Genomic DNA, 14,896 nt, shown 5'->3' with positions numbered 1-14,896 from the left:
TGGTCACTTTTGAATGCTGGCGGTGCTTTCACTCTAGTGGTAGCATGAGACAGAGTCTACAACCCACACAAGTGGCTCAGGTAGTGCAGCTCATCCAGGATGGCACATCAATGCGAGCTGTGGCAAGAAGGTTTGCTGTGTCTGTCAGCGTAGTGTCCAGAGCACGGAGGCACTACCAGGAGACAGGCCAGTACATCAGGAGACGTGGAGGAGGCCGTAGGAGGGCAACAACCCAGCAGCAGGACTGCTACCTCCGCCTTTGTGCAAGGAGGAGCAGGAGGAGCACTGCCAGAGCCATGCAAAATGACCTCCAGCAGGCCACAAATGTGCATGTGTCTGCTCAAACGGTCAGAAACAGACTCCATGAAGGTGGTATGTTATTTTAGTGTTCCCTTTATTTTTTTGAGCAGTGTATATTCTTAGGTGTAGAATAAAACAATATAATAAGTAAACCCACATTTCTTTGTTTTTTGTAGACGCTTTCCTTTCAAAAATATAAAACATTCTGACATATTGCATGCACACAACATTCAACAGGAATTGTGTATGCAAAATAATAAGTGGCACTGCAGTATACAACTGATTTCAATAGTGGAGTGATTAAATATTCATCAAGATCATTTGTTTTCCGTTGCACAACGTTTCGAAACATTTGCTATGGTGTGCCCTTAATACATGACCCTAGGTACTCACCTGTGGCGGCTAATGTGGCCGGGCCATATCCCCATCACAGAAATTATGTAGGGCGCAAGACGCCATTGCCACCCTGTCACTGTAGGGTCAGGCCTGAAACTCCTAAAAATTAAGATCCATACATTGCAGAGAATGCACCACCATACAGCTACTCCCACTTATGAGCATTCTAAGATATCAATATTGTCACAGGGTTATATTCTACCTTTTTTTGTACCTTTTTTCCATTATCGGATCAAATATTAAACTTTGGAGGTAGAACAAGGACATAACATATCACACAATACCATCAGAACAACAGCCTACAATACAGGGTTTAGTCACACGTCCCCAGTCCATAATCAATCAAATTGAAAAACAAATGCCAATTGCTTGCGATAGATCATTTTAATAAACATACAAAACTGCAGTCATTAAAAATATACACTGAGTGTACAAAACATTAAGAACAATTTCCTAATATTGAGTTGCACCCCCTTTTGCCCGCAGAACAGCCTTCATTTGTTGGGGCATGGACTCTACAAGGTATCGAAAGCGTTCCACATGGATGTTGGCCCATGTTGACTCAAATGCTTCCCACAGTTGTGTCAAGTTGGGCTGGATGTCCTTTGGTGGTGGACCATTCTTGATACACATGGAAAAGCTGTTTGAGCGTGAAAAACCCAGCAGCGTTGCAGTTCTTGACACAAACCAGTGCGCCTAGCACCTACTACCTTTCCCCGTTCAAAGGCACTTAAATATTTTGTCTTGCCCATTCACCTTCTGAATGGCACACATACACAATCCATGTCTCAAGGCTTAAAATCCTTCTTTAACGTGTCTCCTCCCCTTCATCTACACTGATTGAAGTCGATATAACAAGCGACGTCAATAAGCGGTCATAGCTTTCACCTGGATCCATCTGGTCAGTCTATGTCACGGAATGAGCAGATGTCCTTAATGTTTTGTAAACTCAGTGTACATTTACATTTTTTGTCATTTAGCAGACGCTCTTATCCAGAGCGACTTACAGTTAGTGAGTGCATACATTGTCATACTGGCCCCCCGTGGGAATCGAACCCACAACCCTGGCGTTGCAAGCGCCATGCTCTACCAACTGAGCTACACGGGGCCGTGTATATCTCTTGAACACTAAGTTACCTTTGATTCTGCAAATACAGAACTAAGTTCTGAATTCTTCCAGGCACTGAAATGGGAACAATAGGGAATGGCATGCACAATGCAAAATCTTTCAGCATATTAATAGTACACTGTTTGGAGATTCATTTTAATAACAATGTAACACTGATGTAGTAGTAGCCTGTTGATGTGCATGTTACTCAATGACATTGTCTAGAGGTGGGAAGCACGTAATGACTAGAGATATGGACCATCTTTCTTAAATAAGGCTCCTCTCCATGAACTCAAGTTCCACTGAGCTGAGGCACATCGGCAACTAAAGAGTGGTGGTGGAAGTCATTAATTGCAGAAAGATAATTAGTATAGTAGTAAAATAACCTAACATTTCCTATTGCCGATCTCAGTTATCTGCTTTAAACATCTCATAAATATAAAGTTTTATTAACAGTTCTATCTTTGAAAACATTTGCTGTATTATCATGATATTCCAACATACATCATAAAATATTCTGTACAGGTGGATAACCCCATTATGTTCAGTGGTGTATCAATAGCCAGGTGATACAGTACAATTGCATAGTCCAATTTGAGGCTGCGAGTGTGCATGTGTATAGCTTCAAAATTGTATTCTTCCTTGTTTGCTTCTGAGAGAAGCAGCAGCATTCTCTCCTCCATTCTCTCAGAGAAATACTGGGGTTTCTTGTCCCGTTAGAAGGCGATATGTAGAGGCTGGCATGGTCTTCAAGTGAATCTGCTCAGAAGGATGAACACAGCTATGAATGACAATGCTAATATTTCTTTGACCAATTAATTTACTTATTGATTAATGTTCTGTCAACATAGAGAAAGTAGGATTCATGAAATGAAAGTCAGTGTGAAATCTAGTGCTTCTGAGTTGGGGTTGAATTCCTCGCTCACCTCCCCGACTGCGTTAGTCAAAATGTGGATGATCTTCTCGTGAGGAGTGGCTACCACACTCTGCCCATTGATTTCAATGATGCGGTGCCCGACCCGGATGCCCCCTCTCTCCGCGATCCCTCCACGCATCAGACTGCAGATCTGTTCAAGGCAACAGGGGATGAGAAAGATAGAAAAATACAGATTAAAAGATAAGTGAGAGTTTTGAGGTGAGTGAAAGTGGACAATTGACAATTTTAGCATGACAACTATAGAGTTCCTAAAATGGACGTTGTACACGTACTATTCCGTCTAAAATGCTGTCTCAGACCACATCAATTTAAGATTCACTTTATCTTTATTCCAGACCATGTTCGCGGTGATAAACGAAAATAACCTCAAATGAATACTACTCACTATGTGGGACAAAAATAAAACATGAATAACCTGAATGTGTGAGAATGTGATTTGAAGGAGTCAGGCGCAGGAGGGTAAATCACTGAATACAGAGTTTATTCCGTAGGACACAGTTACGCTGGATAGCGTCAACAAAATACAGGCACACGGGGAACAATATCCCCGGAAATACAAGGTACGGGTAGCTCAACCGAGCTACACTCAACTCACAAATAACAATCACCCACAAGGACAAGGGGGGCAGAGGGAACACTTATACAGTGAGGGAAAAATGACAAAGAAATGATCAGTCTATAATTTTAATGGTAGGTTTATTTGATCAGTGAGAGACAGAATAACAACAAAAAAATCCAGAAAAACGCATGTCAAAAATGTTATAAATTGATTTGCATTTTAATGAGGGAAATAAGTATTTGACCCCCTCTCAATCAGAAAGATTTCTGGCTCCCAGGTGTCTTTTATACAGGTAACGAGCTGAGATTAGGAGCACACTCTTAAAGGGAGTGCTCCTAATCTCAGCGTGTTACCTGTATAAAAGACACCTGTCCACAGAATCAATCAATTTTATTTTATATAGCCCTTCTTACATCAGCTAATATCTCGAAGTGCTGTACAGAAACCCAGCCTAAAACCCCAAACAGCTAGTAATGCAGGTGTAGAAGCACGGTGGCTAGGAAAAACTCCCTAGAAAGGCAAAACCTAGGAAGAAACCTAGAGAGGAACCAGGCTATGAGGGGTGGCCAGTCCTCTTCTGGCTGTGCCGGGTGGAGATTATAACAGAACCATGCCAAGATGTTCAAAAATGTTCATAAGTGACAAGCATGGTCAAATAATAATCAGGAATAAATCTCAGTTGGCTTTTCATAGCCGATCATTAGAGTTTAAAACAGCAGGTCTGGGACAGGTAGGGGTTCCATAACCGCAGGCAGAACAGTTTAAACTGGAATAGCAGCAAGGCCAGGCGGACTGGGGATAGCAAGGAGTCACCACGGCCGGTAGTCCCGACGTATGGTCCTAGGGCTCAGGTCTCTCAGTTGGCTTTTCATAGCCGATCATTTAGAGTTGAAAACAGCAGGTCTGGGACAGGTAGGGGTTTCGTAGCCGCAGGCAGAACAGTTGAAACTGGAATAGCAGCAAGGCCAGGCGGACTGGGGGCAGCAGGGTGTCATCATGCCCGGTAGTCCTGACGTATGGTCCTAGGGCTCAGGTTCTCAGAGAGAAAGAGAGAACGAGAGAATTAGAGAGAGCATACTTAAATTCACACAGGACACTGGATAAGACAGGAGAAGTACTCCAGGTATAACCAACTAACCCCAGCCCCCCGACACATAAACTACTGCAGCATAAATACTGGAGGCTGAGACAGGAGCGGTCCGGAGACACTGTGGCCCCATCCGAAGAAACCCCCGGACAGGGCCAAACAGGAAGGATATAACCCCACCCACTCCGCCAAAGCACAGCCCCCGCACCACTAGAGGGATATCCCCAACCACCAACTTACAATCCTGAGACAAGGCCGAGTATAGCCCACAGAGGTCTCCACCACAGCACAAACCAAGGGGGGGGGGGGGCGCCAACCCAGACAGGAAGATCACGTCAGTAACTCAACCCACTCAAGTGACGCACCCCTCCCAGGGACGGCATGAAAGAGCACCAGCAGGCCAGTGACTCAGCCCCTGCAACAGGGTTAGAGGCAGAGAACCCCAGTGGAGAGGGGAACCGGCCTGGCAGAGACAGCAAGGGCTGTTCGTTGCTCCAGCCTTTCCGTTCACCTTCACACTCCTGGGCCAGACTACACTCAATCATATGACCTACTGAAGAGATAAGTCTTCAGTAAAGACTTAAAGGTTGAGACCGAGTCTGCGTCTCTCACATGGGTAGGCAGACTGTTCCATAAAAATGGAGATCTATAGGAGAAAGCCCTGCCTCCCGCTGTTTGCTTAGAAATTCTAGGGACAATTAGGAGGCCTGCGTCTTGTGACCGTAGCGTACGTATTGGTATGTACGGCAGGACCAACTCGGAAAGATAGGTAGGAGCAAGCCCATGTAACGCTTTATAGGTTAACAGTAAAACCTTGAAATCAGCCCTTGCCTTAACAGGAAGCCAGTGTAGGGAAGCTAGCACTGGAGTAATATGATCAAATTTCTTGGTTCTAGTCAGGATTCTAGCAGCCGTATTTAGCACTAACTGAAGTTTATTTAGTGCTTTATCCGGGTAGCCGGAAAATAGAGCATTGCAGTAGTCTAATCTAGAAGTAACAAATGCATGGATTAATTTTTCTGCATCATTTTTGGACAGAAAATTTCTGATTTTTGCAATGTTACGTAGATGGAAAAAAGCTGTCCTTGAAACAGTCTTGATATGTTCGTCAAAAGAGAGATCAGGGTCAAGAGTAACGCCTAGGTCCTTCACAGTTTTATTTGAGACGACTTTACAACCATCAAGATGAATTGTCAGATTTAACAGAAGATCTCTTTGTTTCTTGGGACCTAGAACAAGCATCTCTGTTTTGTCCGAGTTTAAAAGTAAAAAGTTTTCAGCCATCCACTTCCTTATGTCTGAAACACAGGCTTCTAGCGAGGGCAATTTTGGGGCTTCACCATGCTTCATTGAAATGTACAGCTGTGTGTCATCCGCATAGCAGTGAAAGTTAACATTATGTTTTCGAATAACATCCCCAAGAGGTAAAATATATAGTGAAAACAATAGTGGTCCTAAAACGGAACCTTGAGGAACACCGAAATGTACAGTTGATTTGTCGGAGGACAGACCATTCACAGAGACAAACTGATATCTTTCCGACAGGTAGGATCTAAACCAGGCCAGAACTTGTCCGTGTAGACCAATTTGGGTTTCCAGTCTCTCCAAAAGAATGTGGTGATCGATGGTGTCAAAGGCAGCACTAAGGTCTAGTAGCACGAGGACAGATGCAGAGCCTCGGTCTGACGCCATTAAAAGGTCATTTACCACCTTCACAAGTGCAGTCTCAGTGCTATGATGGGGTCTAAAACCAGACTGAAGCATTTCGTATACATTGTTTGTCTTCAGAAAAGCAGTGAGTTGCTGCGCAACAGCTTTTTCTAAAATTTTTGAGAGGAATGGAAGATTCGATATTGGCCGATAGTTTTTTATATTTTCCGGGTCAAGGTTTGGCTTTTTCAAGAGAGGCTTTATCACTGCCACTTTTAGTGAGTTTGGTACACATCCGGTGGATAGAGAGCTGTTTATTATGTTCAACATAGGAGGGCCAAGCACAGGAAGCAGCTCCTTCAGCAGTTTAGTAGGAATAGGATCCAGTATGCAGCTTGAAGGTTTAGAGGCCATGATTATTTTCATCATTGTGTCAAGAGATATAGTACTAAAACACTTAAGTGTCTCTCCCGATCCCAGGCCCTCGCAGAGCTGTGCAGATCCAGGACAGCTAAGCCCTGGAGGAATACGCAGATTCAAAGAGGAGTCCGTAATTTGCTTTCTAATGGTCATGATCTTTTCCTCAAAGAAGTTCATGAATTTATCACTGCTGAAGTGAAAACCATCCTCTCTTAGGGAATGCTGCTTTTTAGTTAGCTTTGCAACAGTATCAAAAAGAAATTTTGGATTGTTCTTATTTTCCTCGATTAATTTGGAAAAGTAGGATGATCGAGCAGCAGTGAGGGCTCTTCGGTACTGCACGGTACTGTCTTTCCAAGCTAGTCGGAAGACTTCCAGTTTGGTGTGGCGCCATTTCCGTTCCAATTTCCTGGAAGCTTGCTTCAAAGCTCGGGTATTTTCTGTATACCAGGGAGCTAGTTTCTTATGACAAATGTTTTTCGTTTTTAGGGGTGCAACTGCATCTAGGGTATTGTGCAAGGTTAAATTTAGTTCCTCAGTTAAGTGGTTAACTGATTTTTGTCCTCTGACGTCCTTGGGTAGGCAGAAGGGGTCTGGAAGGGCATCAATGAATTTTTGTGTTGTCTGAGAATTTATAGCACGACTTTTGATGCTCCTTGGTTGGGGTCTGAGCAGATTATTTGTTGCGATTGCAGAAGCAATCAATCAATCGGATTCCAAACTCTCCACCATGGCCAAGACCAAAGAGCTCTCCAAGGATGTCAGGGACAAGATTGTAGACCTACACAAGGCTGGATTGGGCTACAAGACCATCGCCAAGCAGCTTGGTGAGAAGGTGACAACAGTTGGTGCGATTATTCGCAAATGGAAGAAACACAAAATAACTGTCAATCTCCCTCGGCCTGAGGCTCCATGCAAAATCTCACCTCGTGGAGTTGCAATGATCATGAGAACGGTGAGGAATCAGCCCAGAACTACACGAGAGGATCTTGTCAATGATCTCAAGGCAGCTGGGACCATAGTCACCAAGAAAACAATTGGTAACACACTACGCCGTGAAGGACTGAAATCCTGCAGCGCCTGCAAGGTCCCCCTGCTCAAGAAAGCACATATACATGCCTGTCTGAAATTTGCCAATGAACATCTGAATGATTCAGAGGAGAACTGGGTGAAAGTGTTGTGGTCAGATGAGACCAAAATCGAGCTCTTTGGCATCAACTCAACTCGCCGTGTTCGGAGGAGGAGGAATGCTGCCTATGACCCCAAGAACACCATCCCCACCGTCAAACATGGAGGTGGAAACATTATGCTTTGGGGGTGTTTTTCTGCTAAGGGGACAGGACAACTTCACCGCATCAAAGGGACGATGGACGGGGCCATGTACCATCAAATCTTGGGTGAGAACCTCCTTCCCTCAGCCAGGGCATTGAAAATCGGTCGTGGATGGGTATTCCAGCATGTCAATGACCCAAAACACACGGCCAAGGCAACAAAGGAGTGGCTCAAGAAGAAGCACATTAAGGTCCTGGAGTGGCCTAGCCAGTCTCCAGACCTTAATCCCATAGAAAATCTGTGGAGGGAGCTGAAGGTTCGAGTTGCCAAACGTCAGCCTCAAAACCTTAATGACTTGAAGAAGATCTGCAAAGAGGAGTGGGACAAAATCCCTCCTGAGATGTGTGCAAACCTGGTGGCCAACTAGAAGAAACGTCTGACCTCTGATTGCCAACAAGGGTTTTTCCACCAAGTACTAAGTTATGTTTTGCAGAGGGGTCAAATACTTATTTCCATCATTAAAATGCAAATCAATTTATAACATTTTTGACATGCGTTTTTCTGGATTTTTTTGTTGTTATTCTGTCTCTCACTGTTCAAATAAACCTACCATTAAAATTATAGACTGATCATGTCTATGTCAGTGGGCAAACGTACAAAATCAGCAGGGGATCAAATACTTTTTTCCCTCACTGTACATGTACTAATGAAAGGATATGAACCAGGTGTGTGAAATTGACAAGACAAGACAAATGGAATGCTGAGATATGGAGCGGCAGTGGCTAGTAGGCCGGTGACGACGAACGCCGAAGCCTGCCCGAACAAGGAGTGGAGGCAGCTTCGGAGGAAGTTGTGACAGAATGTTGGATCCTATTTGGGGATTCTGTCTGGCAGTTGTATCCATACAAGTTTGTAGAGTAAAATAATAAAGCAACTGTCACTTACAATCCCGTCCTCCACACTGAAGCCCAACTGAAATGTTGGGTCCGGTCGCTTGATAATTGCCATGGTGACGGGAGGGCAGTGGACGATACTGAGCTTCACCTCTGCTTGTTTTTTAAAATCCTTTTACAAAAACAAAAGTGGAAAATACATCATACAAATACTGGAGAGATGTCTGCAAACATACAGTAAATGTCTGCAACCATAAATGTCTATGTCACCTTAAAGTATCTGTTCACTAACTGCATTCTGTGCTTCTTAGATAATGAAAGACATTCACAGAATGACAGGAGTATTGTGTGAGTGTCCCTGCATGTGCATGGAATACATTTAACAAAACAACATTAGGTGACAAAATGCAACAACCTGCCATCAGGTCCAACCTCATGCCGAAATCATACCTAGAAAGCAACCATTTCTACCAATTCTTCTCCCTCTCTACATATCACCCGCATCAATCTCTATGACTTCAGCAATACAGAACCATCTAGTGTACATTCTAGGAACTACACAACCGAGACGTTTACATTTACATTTTAGTCATTTAGCAGACGCTCTTATCCAGAGCGACTTACAGTTAGTGAGTGCATACATTATTATTATTATTATTATTTGTATTTGTATTTATATTTCATACTGGCCCCCCGTGGGAATCGAACCCACAACCCTGGCGTTGCAAACGCCATGCTCTACCAACTGAGCTACATCCCTGTGAGACAGCTCACAGGAACAAATTAAACAGGCACAGACACTCTTACCCGTATTATACTCTGGCAGGTGGCTATGGGGAGGCCCACCAGGCTAGTGCCATTGACTGACATGATGCGGTCTCCTATGCTGAGGGCCCCGCAGCGTTCTGCAGGAGCACCGTGGAGCAGGTTGGCCACCACCACCGTGGGCAGGATAGAGCCCCAGCCCGACTCTACCACAGCCACCCCCACTATCTCCCCGGGAGCCTTGGAGATGGACACCTGGACACAGACAGTAGGGAGATGGTTTAAGAGAAAGAGGGATTTCATGGGTGGTGTTCAGTAGGGAAACGCCGTAGCAAAACGTTTTGCAATTGAAAACAAAAAAATGACGTTCTTATTGGAAAAGTTCAGGTAGTACCTCACTCCGTTTCAAAATGTTTTTTCCCCAACTGAACACAACCTTGATGTACATTTCACTTAAGACACATCATGAAATGTATGGATCTGTTTCAATACTGTCTTGAGCAAGATAGGAAGTGCTTGTTGCATAGTGTACAACCAGCAAATATCTCTTTGATTTATGAAGGCCAACATTTAACTCCATGCACAACCAAATGTTTACATCAACCAGGAGCCTATGAAATCTGCTTTATGGTTAAATCGCCACTGCCTGCTTTCGATAAGCGAACATGAGTCAATTAGATCAAAAGTAAAAACAGACGCTTATCTAGGCTAAAGGTAGGAGGAATACTGCGTTTGTAGGCCTACACTCAAAAGGAAACCCTGGCTGGTAATAACAACATGGTGCTGAAATGCTGAGGGGTTTCTGTACCTCTCTGATGTTATCTGAATCCGAGAAGTGCACCAGGTCTCCGTTGTAGTGCTCCTGTGTCCCCAGGTAGTCACTGTACTCACTGGGCCTCAGCTCACTGGCCTTGATGCCGTTGGCGTGGAGGAACTGCTGGTAGGCCACACCAAAGGCCTGGCCAATCGCCTGAGCGATCACTTGGGCCTGCATGCAGGAGACACAGTGAGTCAGTGGGCATGTTCAAACATGTCCCAGCCTGGCAGGTAAGAGTACGATAATCATTTTCATACAACAGTATGGCAATCCTGTTCCTCCTCATAATCTCACAGAGCATTTCAAGTAGTCAAAATAGGCTGTGGCTAACCATCAAGATATGGCCGATTGTTTTCTATGGTTTACCTCAATCCTAATATTAAACCTAACCATAATCTATCCCAAACCTTAACCTAACTGTAACAGTAATGAACTGCTAATTTCCTCCTGTTTAGCAACTCCTGGCATGTAAAAGTCACCTTGGTGCCAGGCTGTTTGTTTCTGTAATCAACAAAGCTGGGCTACCTAGTTGCTTTGGCAAGTACTGTTGGCTCAAGTACTGTAGAAAAAGACAGGCACTGGGAATAAAAAAAATAACAATAAAAAAAACAGTTCAACCCAATCTGATTATTTTCAACAACAAAAAAAACCCCACAGAAAACCAATTGGACATAATGTTGTATGGTTTCTGCTTGGCTGACTCACATCGTCAGAGTTGAACACATGGCAGATCATGCAGCACTTTTTCTGTGGCCTGGGGGAGTTGGCCCCAGCAGGGTTCCCCTCCTGGCCCTTACGCCCCCCGGCCGGCTTCCTGCGGGCCATCAGGACCACGATGCTGCCGATGTCTGCGATGTAGGAGATCATCTGGAGAGGGTGGTCCATCATGGTCTCCTATAGGTGGAACAGGAGGGATGAATGTGTGGAAACATGTACTAACTGTTTACTAACACTTTCATGTAAGTTAACTAACACTTGAATGGTACAGAGGCAATTATTTTTGTAAAAGAATGTGAAAAAAATCCATGATGGACCCATTCCCACTAGGTCTAACAACAAAGAGGGCCAGGTTAGTCTAAGGCTACATTTACACAGGCAGCCCAATTGTGATATATTTTTTCACTTATCAGTCTTTTGTCCAATCAGATCAGCTCAAAATATCTGATGTAATTGGTCAAAATACCAATTAGTGGAAAAAATACTAGAATAGGGCTGCCTTTGTGAACACAGCCTAACAGCACCCACTATATATCTAGAAGCAGCCAACCATGCAGAAGGGAGCAAGCTGACACAAACTGACCCACTTTGATTCTCTTTACTATTCAACTGTACAGGACGAGTTTGACTTAAATTAGAGACACTGCTATTCAAGGAATGACCTTCAACTACTTTGTCATCCATTCAAACCATGTCATGCACGTCATGCTCGGCTGATTGTGTCAATTGTAGAAGTTACCTACCTGTGTGTCTGTGCTGAGGACTTTGATGCGCTGAGTGGAGATGAAGAGATCCACCTCGGTCATAGGCTGAGACTCTCCCTCTGGGGCCTGGAGAAAGACAAGAGCAAACCTTTTGATGATACAATCTAAAGCAGATCACCCCTTTTTAGCAGAATGGTCTGAGCCATTCTGCCACCTCTGGTCTATTGGCCCTCCCATTCTTACGAGAGGCCAGTTACGCGCTTATCCCAGTCAAAGCTCTTCTCTGTCCTGGCATCCCAAGGATGGAACAAGCTTCCCCCTAATGTCAGTACAGTCCCAGTCCATCTTCCGTAACATCTGAAAACCTACCTCTTCAAATAGAATCTTAAATAATCCTAAATGACTACAATTTAAAATGAAAACTCACTTTGATCCTATCCACAGCCTCCTGGGCCTGTTTCATTCGAGCAATGGTGGACGGGTTCTTGTCAGACTTGAGCTGGGTAGAGCCCAGGTACTTGGCCCCAAATATAACCCCATCCAGGAGGTCATCTGGGTCACAGGGGCCAGGCACTGACAGAAACGTATTACTATTATTATTTAGTCCAATGAAAGAAGCAGAAGTTTTACATACAGCCTAAATTGAGATTACCATCTTTATAGGCTGGGCGGTCCTCTGTGCCCTGTAAGTGAAGAGGTCAATGATTATTGAACAAAGTGAAAGACACAGCTCATTCGAACCAATCATCAGCAAAATAATAGACACTAATAACACCACCATTAATCATTGATAACCATATTTTAGCATGTGAAACTTACCCGCTGACTGTTCTCTGCAGAGTCTACCTCCTCCGGAGCCTCCTCCCCTAACTTCATCCATACGGGCTCTGGGACCTCGTCCTCCGGGAAAGAGTCCACGGAGTCATCCCTGTGTCGCAGCCGCTCGCCGTTCCCAAAGTGGTCCCAGAACCTTTCGCCATCCTCCTGGTTGTAGGAGACCGACACCACCGCGTCCATCTCCCCTCTCCGGGCCATGTGAGGAGGAACCTGGATGTCAGATGAACTGGGCTGGGGAGCCCCTATCTCTGTACACTTCAGCAGCCCTAATAGGTCTCTCTGGTGACTCTCTGAGAAAAGCAGCCCCGAGGCCTGTTTCGGGTTCTGCTCTGGGTCTGGTAGCAATGAGCTGATGTCCGTCAACCGAGATTGGCCCGGAGGCTCAAATTCAGAGGTCTCAGAGAATGCTGATGGTGTAGGGTCAGAGGTTGAGTCCCCGGGGAGAGGGCTTTCTCTGATGACCTGGAGTCGGTTTAGCAGGTGGTGGATCCGAGTGTGGTCTTCGTCACCTGGTCTCCTGATCTCAACCTTCTCCTCCACCTCATCCCCCACCTCTCCTCCCTCTTCGCTAGGATCCAGAACCTGTTCGGTTGCGGTGTTATCCTCAGCAGCATAGTCGATTAGCTCCTCCTGGCTAACTACCACAGAAGAAGCTGCAGTGTCACTGGTGTCCAAGGGAGGTAGGGAGTCACCTAGTTCGTCCCCTGCAGATAGGGTCTCACCTAGTCTGTCCTTTGGAGGCAGGGACTCACCTAGTCCGTCCTCTGAACTGTCCACAGGCACCGAGGAGGGAGGGAAGCTGGGGTCATCCATCTCTTCCACTGAACCTGCTTCACTAGAGTCATCTGACCTCCAGTCCAGAGGAGGGGGCTCTATCAGGTTAAAGGAGTCCAGGTCCTCCGATTCAGGGTAGGAAGCCTTGGAAGCAGCTCTAGAGGACTGGCTTTGGCTGTCTGGTCCACCACAAGCAGTGTTCTCCTGTTGAGCTGAAGGTGAGGAAATTGTATGTTTCTCCTTGTTTCCAGCAGGGCAATTATCTGCCTCCATTCTGTGGATAAGAGCATGGGTCATAGGCAGCACATCACCAGGTTGACATGATGGAGACTACATATACAAGCCCCTTTCAATGCCTAGTAGGGTGTTTCTGCAATTTATAGGGGTAACTGTCGGAAGTTTTTATTTTTTTCACTGTGTAAGCAGACAGTTTTAAAACCCACACATTAAAATGACAAAATTACAAATGCTTTTGCATTCGCCATTTCATGTGCAGGGGAATAATGAGAGCAACCTCCACTCTTTTTTAGTCTCTTCATTGACCTATGTCCATCAAGATAGCAGTGGTATTGCCTCAGGCTCAAAGTACATGTCATTGTCATGTGTGTCACCACCATAGAAAGTCCCCTTTGTGTATTTAGCCTATGACAATATGGTATGGTTTATTTGTATGCTATTATAGTAGGCTATTATGTGTATAATAACATTTGAAACATCTGCAACAAAATGACCAGTAATAGAGCTGCAACCAATATAAAAATAGCATAATCAAAACATTGTATAAGTGATTATGATCATGGTGAGCTACTCAACACTTACAAATAAATACAAGACTCCAATCTACTGAATATAATTACAGACAAAACACATATCATATGCTGGCAGTGCTGCTAAATTACAGTAACGTTAGCGCGATTGTCATTGCAGCCTGGATCACCAGAGCTAATTTGCTAGCTAGCTAGCTAGCTTAGCTACCTATGGCTACTCAGCTAATTTACAGCTAATTTACAGCCAAGAAGCGTCCCTAAATAAGATATATTCCTGCTGGTTTGCCAACTACGAGCCATTGAGGGCAATATTGGCATTACCAACATAACTGACATGATGCAGATGCTCACCCGGTTAAATTCTGGATCCGATGACTGACAACTGTTTGAATTTAACTGTCACGGATGAAGTTTACGTGGTTGGGAACTCCGCAACAAAACAGAGAAGTCAGCAATGTAGCATTGTCTTAATAGTAATTAAGCTACAAATGTAACAGCTTTTTGGTGAGTCAATTAGCTGGACGCTCATATCGTGTTTATGATACATAAAATCCTGTAGTTTCATTGAGGTCAAGCCGACACTCGCAAAACGCCGCCGACTCAACCCATCCGCTCTTCAGTTTCCGCCTGAATTTTGGTGCGAGAATGCACACCACTTTACGGTATCGCGTGTTTTCTGGAGTCGGATGCACTCTCATGCACAGATAGAGACGATAGCTACAAATCATTCAAAGCAAACAGTTTGAAGCACACTTATTTAATCTTCCAAAATCAAAATTATACCAAATATTTTATTTCATTTTCGCGACTTACCAAAAATTACTTTGATATCACGGGTAGAGTGAGACTGCAGAGTCTGCAGTAGCCTAACGGTGGTGCTGTTTAGGAAATGT

General features: G+C 44.5%; 1 protein-coding gene across 4 annotated transcripts; it reads right to left on the bottom strand.

Moving 5' to 3' along the window:
- Positions 1 to 1,063: 1,063 nt before the first annotated feature.
- On the bottom strand, positions 1,064 to 14,632 carry LOC311131317 (amyloid-beta A4 precursor protein-binding family A member 3-like; the record flags this gene model as incomplete). Of its 4 annotated transcripts, XM_084164221.1 has the most annotated exons (11): positions 1,064 to 2,563; positions 2,731 to 2,871; positions 8,675 to 8,794; positions 9,430 to 9,642; positions 10,196 to 10,375; positions 10,910 to 11,098; positions 11,665 to 11,751; positions 12,053 to 12,198; positions 12,278 to 12,308; positions 12,445 to 13,510; positions 14,355 to 14,628. In XM_084164221.1, 10 exons carry the CDS (start codon positions 13,507 to 13,509, stop codon positions 2,492 to 2,494), a joined length of 2,244 nt encoding a protein of 747 aa, XP_084020347.1. In that variant the 3' UTR covers positions 1,064 to 2,491. The 4 variants fall into 4 exon arrangements, with proteins under 4 accessions (XP_084020347.1, XP_084020346.1, XP_084020349.1 ...); XM_084164220.1 differs by lacking the exon at positions 14,355 to 14,628 and having other exon boundaries at positions 12,445 to 13,533; XM_084164223.1 differs by lacking the exons at positions 1,064 to 2,563; positions 2,731 to 2,871 and adding an exon at positions 3,201 to 4,336 and having other exon boundaries at positions 14,355 to 14,632.
- Between the last annotated feature and the right edge of the window lie 264 nt (positions 14,633 to 14,896).

Source organism: Coregonus lavaretus (assembly GCF_964263955.1).
Source record: "Coregonus lavaretus genome assembly, chromosome: 6".
Taxonomy (NCBI): Eukaryota; Metazoa; Chordata; class Actinopteri; order Salmoniformes; family Salmonidae; genus Coregonus; species Coregonus lavaretus.
Note: the sequence above shows the minus strand (reverse complement) of the source record. Positions and strands in the feature narration are given on the sequence as shown.